Raw genomic sequence first — 14,894 nt, forward strand, 5'->3', positions numbered from 1 at the left:
CAGTCATCTGCCCTAATATCTCCTTATCTGGTTCAGTGTCTAATCTTGTTTGATAATATTCCTTTGACGTGCCTCAGGACATCTTCCTATATTAAAGACACAATATAAAAACAAGTTGTTGTTTACAAAATATTGTTAACTGTCTTTACAGACTATTTTTTGCACCTAATATGATTTATTTTTAGCTTTGTCCACCAGAAATAGCTCGGGTGCCCTGTTTTGCTCTCTCATGCAATTTTAAAAATCATTCTTGGGATGTGAGCATTGCGGCCATGGTCTATGCCTAGTTTTGCTCTTGAGAAGGTGGTACTTCTTAAACTGTTGCAGTCTGTATGCAGATGTGCACCCACAGTGCTGTTAGCTAGGAAGATGCATGATTTTCAACCAGCAACTACAAAGAATGGAAATATATGTCCAAGTCAGGATGGTGTATAAATGTGTATGAGCATTTTACATAGCCTTCCCTTCATAGCCTCTGTGGTTGTTGGAGGTCAATCATCTCAGCTCCAGGACATCACTGCAGAAGTTCCTCATGGTAGTGTCCTAGGCCCAACCATCTTCAGCTGCTTCATCAATGATCTTCCTTCCATCATAAGGTCAGAAGTGGGGATGTTCACTGATGATTGCACAATGTTCAGCACCATTCGCGAGCCCTCAGATACTGAAGCAGTCCCTGTCCAAATGCAGCAAGACCTAGACAATTCCAGGCTTGGGCTGACAAGTGGCAAGTAACATTTGTGCCACACAAATGCCAGGCAGTGACTTCTCCAACAAGAGAGAATCAAACTTCGCCTTTTGATGTTCAATGGCATTACCATCGCTGAATCCCCCACTATCAACATCCTGGGGGTTACCGTTGACCAGAAACTGAACTGGACTAGCCATATAAATACTGTGGATACAAGAGCAGGTCAGAGGCTAGGAATCCTGTGGTGAGTAACTCACGTCCTGACTATCCAAAGCCTGCCCACCATCTACAAGACTCAAGTCAGGAGTGTGATGGATTACCCACCCACAGGCCTGGATGAGTGCAGCTCCAACATCTCTCAAGAAGCTCGACACCATCCAGGACAAAGCAGTTGGCTTGATTTGCACCCCATCCACAAACATTCACTCCCTCCACCACCGACGCACAGTAGCAGCAGCCTGTACCATCTACAAGATGCACTGCAGGAACTCACCAAGTTTCCTTAGACAGCACTTTCCAAACCCACGATCACTACCATTTAGAAGGACAAGGGCAGCAGATAGATGGGAACTTCACCACCTAGAAGTTCTCTTCCAAGCTACTCAACATCCTGATTTGGAAATATATCACGGTTCCTTCACTGTTGCTTGGTCAAAATCCTGGAACTCCCTTCCTAACAGCACTGTGGGTGTACCTACACCACATGGACTGCAGCTGTTCAAGAAGGTAGCTCACAGCCAAGGGCAATTAGGGATGGGCAATAAATGATGGCCTAGCCAACGATGCCCTATCCAAATGAATGAATTTTTAAAAATAGGATCTGGGTAGATAGAAAAAAGTAAAACTAATTTTAAAAGTACACCTGTATTGTTTTAGAGTTTGAAAGAAGAGGGATTGAGGAGAAAGCTGGGTGAAATGAGAGATGAACTGGATGTCTGAATTTTTACTTTAACATTGTACTATTTGTGAACCCAAACTGTGGCAGGATGACCTCCTGGTGGGGGTTTCAGATCTTACAGCATTAGTGTGAGTGGTGATGGCTTGTGTTACATGACATTAAGGTGTACAGATCAACCTGAAATGGCTTCAGATCAACTTGAAAGTTGTGGCATAACTTCATTCAGAGTGAAAATTGTTTCAGTGACTATTTTGACAGTTTCTATTCCAGTGATAAGAGTGTTTAAAAGGTTTGACTAATGTGATTTTTATCATCTTTCTTTCAGCACCAGAAAGTGTGCGGTGAAAACAAGCTGGCTGGGCCATCTGAGAAGAGATTTCCCTCAAGTTGCAGGTCCTCTTGAGGATGAAGTGACGTACTGTATTTTGAGTGGTGAAAAGAGTTGTGTTGTCCGCCAGCCATCTGGTGGCGCTGATCCATGTCTGGATTTACAGAGTGAAGGTTCAGCTTGATTTTTCTAGAGCTTCTTGTTGGGAAGGAAGCTCTGGAGAGTCGCTGATTGCCAGAGTAAACACGGCAACGGGGGTCAAGCATTATAGGGAGCATTGATCCTGAAAACACACAGGTGAATTATTCGGTTGTGATTTTTTTTTAAAAAAACCTTGCAGCGCCACAAAGAAATCCTTAGGAAAATGCATTATTTAAATGTATCTTAAAAAGGCACTTAAAATACTTTTATACGGTCTCTTCAAACTACATGACTTTCGAAGGGCTGTTATCCAGCCATTGGCTCCACAAGATGTTGACGACTGTGTTTCTCCAGCTATTTCTGTGTGTGTTATTGATTTGACCTTTATTTGAATGTCTGGGCTGGGCAGTGGTGGGATCACTGGCGAAAGATTTCTGCTAGGCAGCTTCAGCCACATCAGTTAGCATTTTCCAAAATGCTGTAATCACCCTCCCTCCCTCCATCTGGAAAGGGGCTGATGAAGCCCCTCTTGTTTTTTGCTCTCCTCCTCCATAAATTTTTTAAATTTTTCCTTCACTTAAGTTTCTCTTGGCACTTCTATTATTCTCCATCATTTTTCTTTTCTCTGATGCTTTTCTACTCTCTTTACTTTTTCTTTTTTCCTCTCATTCCATACGCTTTTTTCTCTTGTTTGCCTTTTTTCCTCTACACTACTTCTTTCTCTGCCCTTTTAATTCTGTGCACTTTGCCTTTCCCTTAAACAGAAAAAACAAATATTTTTTATATTTGTTTGGTATTTGCCAATCAGGGTCCACTTGCCAACCAATCAGCACTCTCTTCTCATGAAGTGTGAATTGTTGTTCCCTTTACATTTGGTATTCTTGCGAATTGTCCTGATGAGTGCAAGACAAAAAGCTTTGACAACATGTGTGTTTTCAGCAATATTCAAATATTTTTTAAATGGTGAGGGGCTGGGAAATGTTGGCATTCAGAGAAACTTGGGTGTCCTTGTACATGAATCACGGAAAATTAACATGCAGTTATCACAATCAACTAGGAAAACAGAGGGTAAAAGCATTAATTACAAAGGGATTGGAGTGTAAGAGTAAAGAAGTCATACTGCAATTATATAGGACCTTGGTAGGACCATGTCTGGAGTGTTGTATACAGTTTTGATCTCCTTTCCTAAGGAAGCATATATTTGCATTAGAGGGAGTCAACCAAGATTCACTGGACTGATTCAGGGGATGAAAGGATTGTCCTACGGGAAGAGATGGAGTAGACTAGACCTATATATCCTGAAGTCTAAAAGAATAAGATCGAGCATCTAATTGAAACACACAACATTCTCAAGGGGCTTGACAGGATAGATGCTCTTCTCGTTCTCTGTAACAATTTTAAATTAATGACCCGTTGTCACTGACTGCCCTATCAAATACAATAGTCTTTCTGTAATCACAATATGGGCAAAATGAGTAAGTCTATTTTTCCAATCTTAAAAAAGTACAATAAAGGAAAAAATAGCACAAAAGCAGTCACTTTTTAAGAAACATTCTCCCTATTAATTACTTATGGTGTCCCCATATTTCTACATCTACATGCCCCTCAGCAACATCATCCAAAGGCACAGCGTTAGTTTTAATGTATACTGACAACACTCAGCTCTATCTCACCACCACCTCTCTCAACTCTGCACCATTACTAAATTATCAGACTGCTTCTCCAGTGCTGGATGAGCTGAAATTTCCTCCACTTAATTATTGGCAAGACTGAAGCCATCATTTTCGGTCCCTGCTTGAAACTCTTTTCCCTAGCCACTGATTTCACCTCTCTTCCTGCAGCAGTCTGTAATTAAACAGTCTATTTGCAACTTTGGTGTCAAATTTCACTCCGAGATGAACTTCTGATCTCATATTCGCATCATCACTAAAACCACATTTTTTTCACCTCCGTGACATCACCTGACTTTACCCAGGTCTCAGTTTATCTGCCAGTGAAACCCTCATTCATGCTTTTATTACCTCTAGACTCAACTAACCCAACACGTTCCTGGTTGACCTCCCACATTCTACCATTTGTAACCTTGAGGCCACCCAAAACTCTGCTGCCTGTGTCTTAATTCAACCAAGTCCTGTTCTATCATCTCTGTGCTCGCTGACCTACATTGGCTGGGAGTTGTACAACATTTTGATTTTAAAATTCTCACCCTTGTTTTCAACTCGCACCCTGACCTTGCCGATCCCCACCTCTGGTAACTTCCTCTGACCCCATAACCCTCTAAGATATCTGTGCTCCTCTAATTCTGGCCTTTGTATATCCCTGATATTAATCACTCCATCGGTGGTGGTGTGCTTTCAGCTGCCTAGGCTCTAAGCTTTGGAATTCTCTCCCTATGCCTTTCTACCTCTCTTTCCTCCTTTAAAACACTCCTTAAAACTTTTCCCTTTGATCCAGCTTTTGGTCATCTGTTATGATTTTATGTGGCTCAGTGTCATATTTTGTTTTTTTAATTCTCCTCTGAAGCACCTTGGGATGTTTTATTTTGTTAAAAGCGCTATATAAGTTGTTGTTAAAATGGTGTTGATCATATTGTGCGCAGGTTCATAAGTTGGACAGTTGTCAGCTATGTCATCTTCACCCGACCCGACTGATGCAAAGACAGAGCCTCCCAAGAGTGCTGCTTACAAAAGTCCAGGACTGAGAGGAATCCGAACCACCAGCCTTTTCCGAGCAGTTAACCCGGAGCTCTTCATTAAACCTGTAAGGGAATTGCCACTTAAATTTGGACAGTGCTGTTTTTAAAAGCAGTTATGATATTCTGGAGGGATGACTGAGAAGGAAAGGCAATGGAACACCCGACTCACGCATTGTGGGTTCAAGGGAGTTTGAAGTGGAGGCTTCTATATTTGCAACCTTCTTCCTAATCCAACACGTGGCACTTTGTCCAGATTCAACCACTTCAACATTGATGGACAGTGAACACGATTATCCTCTATTACAAATATATCTCCTGTTGGCGAATCAGAATGGTATTGGCAGGTTGTTAGGCCTTTATACAACCTTTAATGAAAGAGTGTAACAGGTTGATACATTGCCATTTCACTTCTATGTCCTGGATTCCAATCTAAACAAGTGAGATGCATGAACCTTCTCGCAGTGTTGGTTGTGAGAGATAGCTTGAAATGAGTATGACAAAATTTAAACCACTTCAAACCAATGTGATTCTGTGGCGAAAGCAGAGACCTGGCTCAAGGAAGGGCTAGTAATCCAGAGACCCAGGGCAATGCTCTGGGTACCCGGGTTTGAATCCTGCCACGGTAGATGGTGGAATTTGAAATTAATAAAAATCTGGAATTAAAATCGAATGATGACCATGAAACTGTTGTTGATTGTTGTAAAAACCCATCTGGTTCACTCATGCCCTTCAGGGAAGGAAATCTGTCGTCCTTACCTGGTCTGGCCTACATGTGACTCCAGACCACAGCAATGTGGTTGACTCTGAAATGGCCTAGCAAGCCACTCAGTTGTATCAAACCGCTACTGTCACAAAAAAAGAATGAAAGTGGACAGACCACCGGGCATCAACCTAGGCACTGTAAACAACAACGGCAAACTCAGCCCTGTCGACCCTGCAATGTCCTCCTGACTAACAACTGAGGGCTAGTGCCAAAATTGGGGGAGCTGTCTCACAGACTAGTCAAGCAACAGCCTGACACAATCATCCTCATAGAATCATACCTTACAGATAATGTCCCAGACTCCACCGGCACCATCCCTGGGTGTGTCCTGTCCCACCGGCAGAACAGGCCCAGCAGAGGTGGCGGCACAGTGGTATACAGTCAGGAGGGAGTTGCCCTGGGAGTCCTCAACATGGACTCCGGACCCCTTGACGTCTCGTGGCATCAGGTTAAACATGCTCAAGGGAACCTCCTGCTGATTACCATGTACTGCCCTCCCTCAGCTGATGAATCAGTGCTCCTCCATGTTAAACACCACTTGGAGGAAGCACTGATGGTGGCGTGTGCAGAATGTACTCTGGGTGGGGGCTTCAATGTCCATCACCAACAGTGGCTCGGTAGCACCACTACTGACCTGGCTGAGTCCTAAAGGACATAGTTGCTAGACTGGGTCTACAGCAGGTGGTGAGGGAACCAACAAGATGGAAAAACATACTTGACATCCTCACCAATTTGCCTGCCGCAGTTGCATCTGTCCATGACAGTATCGGTAGGAGTGACCACCGCACAGTCGTTGTGAAAACAAAGTTCCGCCTGCTCATTGAGGATACCCTCCATTGTGTTGTGAGGCACTACCACCATGCTAAATGGAATAGATTTCGAAGAGATCTACCAACTCAAGACTGGGCATCCATGAGACGCTGTGTGCCATCAGCAGCAGCAGAATTGTAGTCAAACACAGTCTGTAACCTCATGGCCTGGCGCATCTCCCACTCTACCATTACCATCAAGCCAGGGGATCAACCCTCGTTCAATGAAGAGTGCAGGAGGGCATGGCAAGAGCAGCACCAGGCATACCTAAAAATGAGGTGTCAACTTGATGAAGCTATAACACTATGTGCCAAACAGCATAAGCAGCAAGTGATAGACAGGGCTAAATGATCCCACAACAAACAGATCAGATCTAAAATATCCCCATCCTCAATGATGGAAGAGCTCAGAACAGCACAGCAAAAGATGAGGATGAAGCATTTGCTACAATCTTCAGCCAGAAGTGCCGAGTGGATGATCCATCTCGGCCTCCTCCCGAATTCCCCAGCATCACAGATGCCAGTCGTCAGCCAATTCGATTCACTGCACGTAATATCAAGAAATGGCTGAAGGCACTGCATACTTCAAAGGCAATGGGCCCTGACAATACTCTGACAAAAGTACTGTAGACTTGCGCTCCAGAACTTGCTGCGCCCCTAGTCAAGCTGTTCCAGTACAGCTACAACACTGGCACCTACCCCACGGTATGGAAAATTGCCCAGGTATACCCTGTGCGCAAAAATCAGGACAAATCCAACCCGGCCAATTACCGCCCCATCATTCTACTCTCCATCATCAGTAATGGAAGGGGTCATCAACAGTGCTATCAAGTGAGACATGCTTAGCAATAACATGCTCACTGACTCTCAGTTTGGGTTCCGCCAGGACCACTCAGCTCTTGACCTCGTTACAGCCTTGGGTCAAACATGGACAAAAGAGCTGAACTCCAGAGTTGAGGTGAGAGTGACTGCCCTTGACATCAGGGCAGTATTTGACAGAGTGTGGCATCAAGGAACCCTAGCAAAACTGGAGTGAATGGGAATCAGGGGGAAAATTCTCCACTGGTTGGAGATACCTAGCACAAAGGAAGATGATTGTGGTTGTTGTAGGTCAGTTATCTCAGCTCCAGGACATCACTTCAGGAGTTCCTCAAGGTGGTGTGCTCATCCTCAGCTGCTTTAGCAATGACCTTCCTTCCATCATAAGGTCAGAAGTGGGGATGTTCGCTGATGATTGCACAATGTTCAGCACCATTCACGACTCCTCAGATACTGAAGTAGTTCACGTCCAAATGCAGCAAGACCTGGACAATATCCAGGCTTGGGCTGACAAGTGGCAAGTAACATTCGCACCACACAAGTACCAAGCAATGACCACCTCCAACAAGAGAGAATCCAACCATCACCCCTTGACATTCAATGGCATTACCATCACTGAATCCCCAACTATCGACATCCTGGAGCTTAGCATTGACCAGAAACTGAACTGGACTAGCTACATAAATACTGTGGCTACAAGAGCAGGTCAGAGGCTAGGAATCCTGCGACGAGTAACTCATCTCCTGACTCCCCAAAGCCTGTCCACCATCTGCAATGCACAAGTCGGGAGTGTGATGGAATACTCCCCACTTGCCAGAATGGGTCCAGCTCCCACACCACTCAAGAAGCTTGACATCGTCCAGGACAGAGCAGCCCGCTTAATTGGCACCACATCCACAAACATTCACTCCCTCCACCACTAATGCACAGTAACAGCAGTGTGTACCATCTACAAGATGCACTGCAGGAATTCACCAGGGCTCCTTCAACAGCACCTTCCAATCCCACGACCGTCTAGAAGGACAAGAGCAGATAGATGGGAACACCACCACCTGGACGTTCCCCTCCAAGTTACTCACCATCCTGACTTGGAAATATATCGCCGTTCCTTCACAATCGCTGGGTCAAAATCCTGGAGCTCCCTTTCTAAAAGTACTGTGCGTGTAACTACACCACATGGACCACCACCTTCTCAAGGGCGACTAGGGATGGGCAATAAATGCTGGCCCATCTAGCGAAGCCCACACCCTATGAATGAATAAAAAAAATAACTGGGTGTTAAATATTCCCGGGTACAAAGTGTTCACGAAAGGAAGGAAAGGAGGGTGGGGTGGCGATATTGGTTAAGGGGAATATTGCAGTGCTGGAGAAAGAGGATGTCCCAGAAGTTTCAAGGACAGAATCAATTTGGCTAGAGCTAAGGAACAAAAGGGGTGAAATTATATTGCTCGGTGTCGTATATAGGCCGCCAACTAGTGAGAAGAATGTAGAAGAATAAATCTGCAGGGAAATTGCAGAGAGATGCAAGCATTATAGAGTAGTTATAATGGAGGACTTTAATCACCCGATTGTATACTGGGACAGTGGTAGTGTAAAGGGCGGAGAGGGGCAAAAGTTCCTAGATTATGTTCAGGAAAATTTTCTACAGCAGTTTGTGGCCAATCCAAGAAGTAAGGACACACTGTTGGACCTGTTTCTTAGAAATGACGTGGGCCAAGTAGATCAAGTGTAAGTGGGGGAACATTTAGGAGACAGTGATCATTAAATTGTACGTTTTAGGATGATGATCGAAAAGGCTGATAGGCAATCCAGAGTAAGAAGAATTAACTGGAGGAGAGCCAACTTTGATGGGGCAAGAACGGAGCTGGGCCAGATAGACTGGAACTAAAGATTGACGGGAAAATCTGTAGCTGAACAATGGGCTATCTTCAAAAAAGAATTGGTCTGGACACAGTCAAGATATATTCTATTGAAAGGGAAAGGTAGGGCAAACAAATCCAGAGTTCCCTGCATGAAAAAGCAGATAGAAATTAAGATAAAGAAGAGAAAGTGTGCTTATGACAGGTAGAAAGTACAATTGACAACCAAGAGGAATGCAAAAGGTTCAGAGTGGAGGTGAAAAAGCCTATTAGAGAAGCGAAAAGGGATTATGAGATAAGACTTGCGGCCAGCATAAAGTCTTCTATAAACATGTAAATATAAAAGGAGGAATAGGGCCGCTTAGAGACCTAAAAGGGAATTTACACATTGACGAAGGGGTCATGGCTGAGGTATTAAGTGAATATTTTGCATCCGTCCTTACCAAGGAAGTAGATGCTACCCAGGCCATGGTGACAGACGAGGAAACTGTCACTAGAAGGGTTCAAAATTGGTAAGGAGGAAGCGTTGAATAGACTGTCGGTACTTAAAGTTGACGACGACAGGACTGGAGGAGATGAATCCAAGGATATTGAAGGAAATGAGAGTAGAAATTGGAGGGGCACGGGCCATAATTTTTCAGTCTTCCCTAGACTCGGGAGGTCCCAGAGGACTGGAGAATTGCAAACATTATGCCATTGTTCAAAGAAGGTCATAAGGATAAGCCCAGCAATTACCGACCAGTCAGTTTAACTTCAGTGGTGGGCAAGATTCTAGAAACAATTATTCGGGATAGAATTAGTAGCCAAATGGAAAAATACGGGTTGATAAGAAAGAGCCAGCATTGATTACTAAAGGGGAAATCGTGTTTAACTTGCTGGAGTTTTTTGAAGAGGAAACAGAAAGGGTCAGTAATGCTGTTGATGTGGTGTACATGGATTTTGAAAAGGCATTTGATACAGTGCCGCATAATAGACTTGTGAGAAAAGTTATTGCTCATGGAATAAAAGGGACAGTAGCAATATGGATACGAAATAGGCTGAAAAATAGGAAGCAGAGAGTAATGGTCAATGGATATTTTTCAGGCTGGAGGAAGGGTTGTAGTGGAGTTTCCCAGGGGTAGGTATTGGGACCCTTGCTTTTCCTTATAAATATTAATGATCTGGATCTTGATGTGCAGGGGACAGTTTCAAAGTTTGCAGATGATACAAAACTTGAGCATGTTGTAAACTGCGAGGAGGACAGTGTAGAACTTCAAAAGGGACATAGACAAGTTGGTGGAGTGGGCAGAGAGGTGGCAGATGAAGTTGAGTGCGGAGAAGTGTGAGGTGAGGCATTTTTGTAGGAAGAACATAGACAATATAAAATAAAGGGTGAAGTTTTGAAGGGGTTGCAGGAGCATAAAGACCTGGGTGTATAGTGCATAGATCATTGAAGGTAGCAGGACAGGTGGAGAGAGCAGTTCATAAAGCATACAGTAATCTTGGGCTTTATTAATAGAGGCATAGAGTACAAGAGCAGGGAGGTTATGCTGAATATATACAAAACACTCGTAAGATCTCAGCTGGAGTATTGTGTACAGTTTTGGGCGCCACACTATAGGAAGGATATGAACACATTGGAGAGAGTGCAGAAGAGGTTTGCAAGTATGGTTCCAGGGATGAGAAACTTCAGTTATGAAGATAGATTGGAGAGTTTGGGACTGTTCTCCTTGGAGAGAAGAAGGCTAAGAGGAGATTTGTTAGAGATGTTCAAAATCATGAGGGGTCTGGACAGAGTAGATAGGGAGAAGCTTTGTTCAAAGTCATGAGGGGTCTGGACAGAGTAGATAGGGAGAAGCTTTTCCCACTCGTTAAAGCACCAAGAACGAGAGGGTACAGATTTAAAGTGATTTGTAAAAGAAGCAAATGTGACGTGAGAAAAACTTGTTCACACAGCGAGTTATTTAGGGTTTGGAATGCACTGCCTGTAAGTGTGATGGAGGCAGTTCATCGAGGCATTTAAGAGGGCATTAGATGATTATTTGAATAGAAACAATGTGCAGGGGATGGGGAAAAGGCAGGGCAATGGCACTAGGTCATGATGCTCATTTGGAGAGCTGGTGCAGACACAATGTGCCGAATGGGCGCCTCCTGTGCCGTTAAATTTCTGAGATTCTGGATGATTACAGCTTCACAGCACAAAGCCACTCTATTTGTCAATGACAATTTTTAGTCTTCTAAATTTGGGATTGAGGGACATTGTTGGGACAGAGCAGAAGGACCTCACTTGAGGTCCTTCTAACTTGTGCCGCTTCTGACACTGCGGACTGAATCTTGGGGTCCCACTGAGGTTGGGAATGGAGGCAGATGGAACCCAAAAATACCAGTGCCAGCATTTTTGTGGAAGTGGGTTTGGAGTCAGCAAATTAGGCTCATTAAGAGCCTTGTTACCCATGGTTAAGGGAGGCTGACTGGGATCTCGCATATAAGTTGGCCTGGAGCGTTGAAAGAAGTTGATGAGAAGCAGATCTTGGAGCACCCTCTCAGTTACTAGCCCTATACTGCAGCCTGCCGCTTCCCTCATGTGGGCCCTGCAGCTTTGAGAGCTTGCAAACTGCCTTTAATTGGACAGGGAACTTGTCTCCATGCCAGTTAAGGGGCTTCTCTGTGAAGATCCCAAAGGGTGCCTGTTTCCTCCCTGGGGGTAGGTTCAGGACCCAGAAACTATCTGGATTCCTGCTTCCTGCCATGAACTGAAAATCTAGTCCTGGAGTGTTCTATTTTCCTATTATTTTATGAGCACAAAATTTGTCTTTTTAAAAAAAATAAATTATTTCCATGGAAAACAATTTGAGACATCACATTCTGCAAATCATTCTATAAAATGCTCAGATAAGGGAAAGTTGTCAAAATAGCAATGTTTCTTCAAGGGATTTCAAATTTATTTGTAAAATCTAATGTTTGCCTTTGTGTTCCTGCAACAGAATAAACCTGTGATGGCTTTTGGACTGCTGACCATAACACTCTGTGTGAGTTACATTGCTTACTTGAACGCCACAGCAGAAAACAAGGCAGAGTTGTATGAAGCAATCGATAGTGAAGGAACAAGATACACAAGACGAAAAACATCAAAGTGGGAATGAAATACCCAGTGAAACCAGATGAGCAATATTGCAACCAAGAAACTAGAGAAGTATTTGTAACAATTTTTGTTATTAATATTATGTAGTTACAACACCGCTGAGAATGTATGGAGTAAGGTAGAGACCTCAACATTCCTATCATGTTGAGTATAATTTACCTTGATTGTTAACTCTGAGTACTTAATTTAGATTCCCAAATAAATATTTTTCCTTCCCAAGGAATGCAAAGTGAATTCAACCTTCAGCCATAGCACCATCTAGGGGGTCATGTACAAATTACTACATTATATAATAATAGCATTTGAACCTTAGCATTTAGTAAGCTTCCTCGGCTCCATGCATGTGATACCACTTACCCAATGTATCTTCTACCTAGTGTGTGAATTCTTCTTCCCTGTCATCAAAGTAGTAGAGTGTGCCATTATTTTATGGCGAAGGTTTGGATATGAGAGAGGCTACCCACTGGAACAATGACTGTTTTATAGTCTGTGACACTGATCAAACGGGAGTGGTGCTTTTAGCATTTGAGCAGACTATTTCAATCCTGCCATTATGAAAAGCTCCATCTAATAGGCAGGTGACAGACTGGTAAAGACTTGCTCCTGAACAGTAATCCTGTAGTAATGAAAGTTTTAATCCCAATTTCCATTCGTTATTTTTCTGAGACTTCTGTCTTGTTTATTTTCTATGAAACTAATATTTTTCTTCTGTTCCTTAAATCCATGCTCGTGCCAAATATGACAATAAAGAGAAAGATAGTCAGATTCAAATCAAGAAATTCACACTTGCTGCAAATAAATACAAAATTTTGAAAATACACAACAGGCCCATCAGCATCTGAAGAGAGAAAACATAATTTAACATTTCAGTTAGACTCCCTTTGGTAGACGTGGTCAAGTTCTGAACTAACTGAAGCTGCCTGCCTTGGGATGTTTATGCTGAAGATAGTGTAAAATAAAAATTGTTTTGTTTCACAATTGTTGTTTCTTTCAAAGTTCTGGATTTCTTGAAATTGCTTCTGTGCTGTTCCAAAGAATTATGTAAAATTGTGAATATGAAGCAGGATATACTGGATATAAGAGCACAATATCCAGTGCTTACTGACTTGGATTTCTACCTGACTGGCCAAAGGACGCAAATTCACAGGTTTGTTCTTTCATGCCATGTATTATACGGGCAGTTTGTACAAATTTGCACTCCTGGCACAGGGCTTTGCCCAGTGGGAATTTCAGTATGGTGGTCAACAGGTCTGAAGGGTTTAAAATGAAAGACACAGAAGAATTCTTATTAGGTGACAGTAAAACAATTGATTATTCACTGAGGGCATCCAATGCCAAATTACTTTCTCTGACTAAAGGACACCCTGGTCCCTCTGAATGCAAACATTTCCCAGTCTTCATTGAAACATATTCTGCTTTTCTAATTTGCCTACCAAAGTGGATAACTTCACACTTCTTCACACTGTATTCCATCTGCCACATTCTCGCCCACTCTCTTAACTTGTCTATATCCTTTTGCACCCTTATCATATTTACATTCCAGTTCAACATTGTATCATCAGCAATCTTGGATATATTACACTCAGCCTCCTCATCACTAAATCACTGATATAGATTGTAAATAGCTGAGGTCCAAGCACTAATCCTTGTAGGACCCCACTAATTATACTCTGCCATCCTGAAAATGATCTGTGCATTCCTACTGTATTTTCTACCATTCACCAATCCTCAAACCTTCCTAATATATTATCCCACAATCCCATGAGTCTTAATTTTGTGTAATAGCCTCTTGCATGACACCTTTGCGAATGCCTTTTGAAAATTCAAATAATATTATGTCCACTGCATCCCCCTTATCCATGTTACTGATTACATCCTCTAAAAGCTCTTAACAGATTTGTCAAACACAATTTCCCTTTCATAAACCTGTGTTGACTCACCAAATCATATTATGATTTTCTAAGTGCCCTTTTACCACATCCTTAATAATAGGTTCCACCATTTTGCTTACTATTGATGATTACTAACCTATAGTTCCTGCTTTCCTCTCTTCCTCCCTTCTCGAATAGTTTACTACCTTCCAATCCATGGGGATTGTTCTAAACTCTAGGGAATTCTGGAAAATCAAAGCCTTTGCACCCGCTATCTGTTTAGTCACTTATTCAAACCTCAGGGTGGAGGCGATCAGGACCAGGAGATTTGTCAGCTTTTAGTTTGCGCCAACAATTTAGACTGACGGATACTTCAGGAGTGATGGTATGCTGTATTGTTGGGGTTGCTGTTGTTTGTAAAAGATGTCAAACCATTTAAAAATATTCCATGGCCCTATTAGAAGAATACTTGAGAGTTTTCCTGATTCCCGGGCCAAAATTTCTCCTTTGACGAGTGTTATAGAAACAAATGATCCAATTATTAATTTGCTGTTTGTCAGACACTGCTATGCCCAAATTGTTGATGACATTTGCCTTTGTAATGGTAACTTCCGTTCCAAAATTCGTGTATTGGTTGTAAAGCTTCTTTGGTGCCCTGAAGATATGTTAAGATGCTACATAAATACAAATTGTTCATAATTTCCCTGAAAATAGCTCAGAAAATGTTGCCATTTCTGATTGCTACCAACATCACTCTGTAAAATACTGCGGTTATTAATCAGTGACAGTGAGAAAAAGCACTTTGTGTAGTGAATATAAAGTTTGGGAATCTGACTGAGATCTTCCCTGACAGGACAAAAAGGGCTGAGACATCACCCTGCCTGCACCTGGGTCAAATGGCT

The 14,894-nt window shown here is 42.7% G+C and overlaps 1 protein-coding gene across 3 annotated transcripts in view; it reads left to right on the forward strand.

The window, feature by feature from the left end:
* Positions 1-2,095: 2,095 nt before the first annotated feature.
* smim8 (small integral membrane protein 8) overlaps positions 2,096-14,894 on the forward strand; it is a 31,401-nt gene continuing 18,602 nt past the window's right edge. Inside the window, exons 1-4 of one of the 3 annotated variants that reach the window (XR_005943134.1) lie at positions 2,096-2,211; positions 4,655-4,815; positions 11,964-12,172; positions 12,872-13,096. Coding sequence is in view for 1 of the 3 variants with exons in the window: in XM_041188776.1 (XP_041044710.1) it covers positions 4,681-4,815; positions 11,964-12,122 (294 nt within the window). In the remaining 2 variants the exon portion in view is untranslated. Of the gene's footprint in view, positions 2,212-4,654; positions 4,816-11,963; positions 13,097-14,894 lie in introns of those variants that run through there. The other 2 variants (XR_005943135.1, XM_041188776.1) reach the window with 2 other exon arrangements.

The sequence above is a fragment of the Carcharodon carcharias genome, chromosome 5 (genome assembly GCF_017639515.1).
Source record: "Carcharodon carcharias isolate sCarCar2 chromosome 5, sCarCar2.pri, whole genome shotgun sequence".
Classification (NCBI taxonomy): Eukaryota; Metazoa; Chordata; class Chondrichthyes; order Lamniformes; family Lamnidae; genus Carcharodon; species Carcharodon carcharias.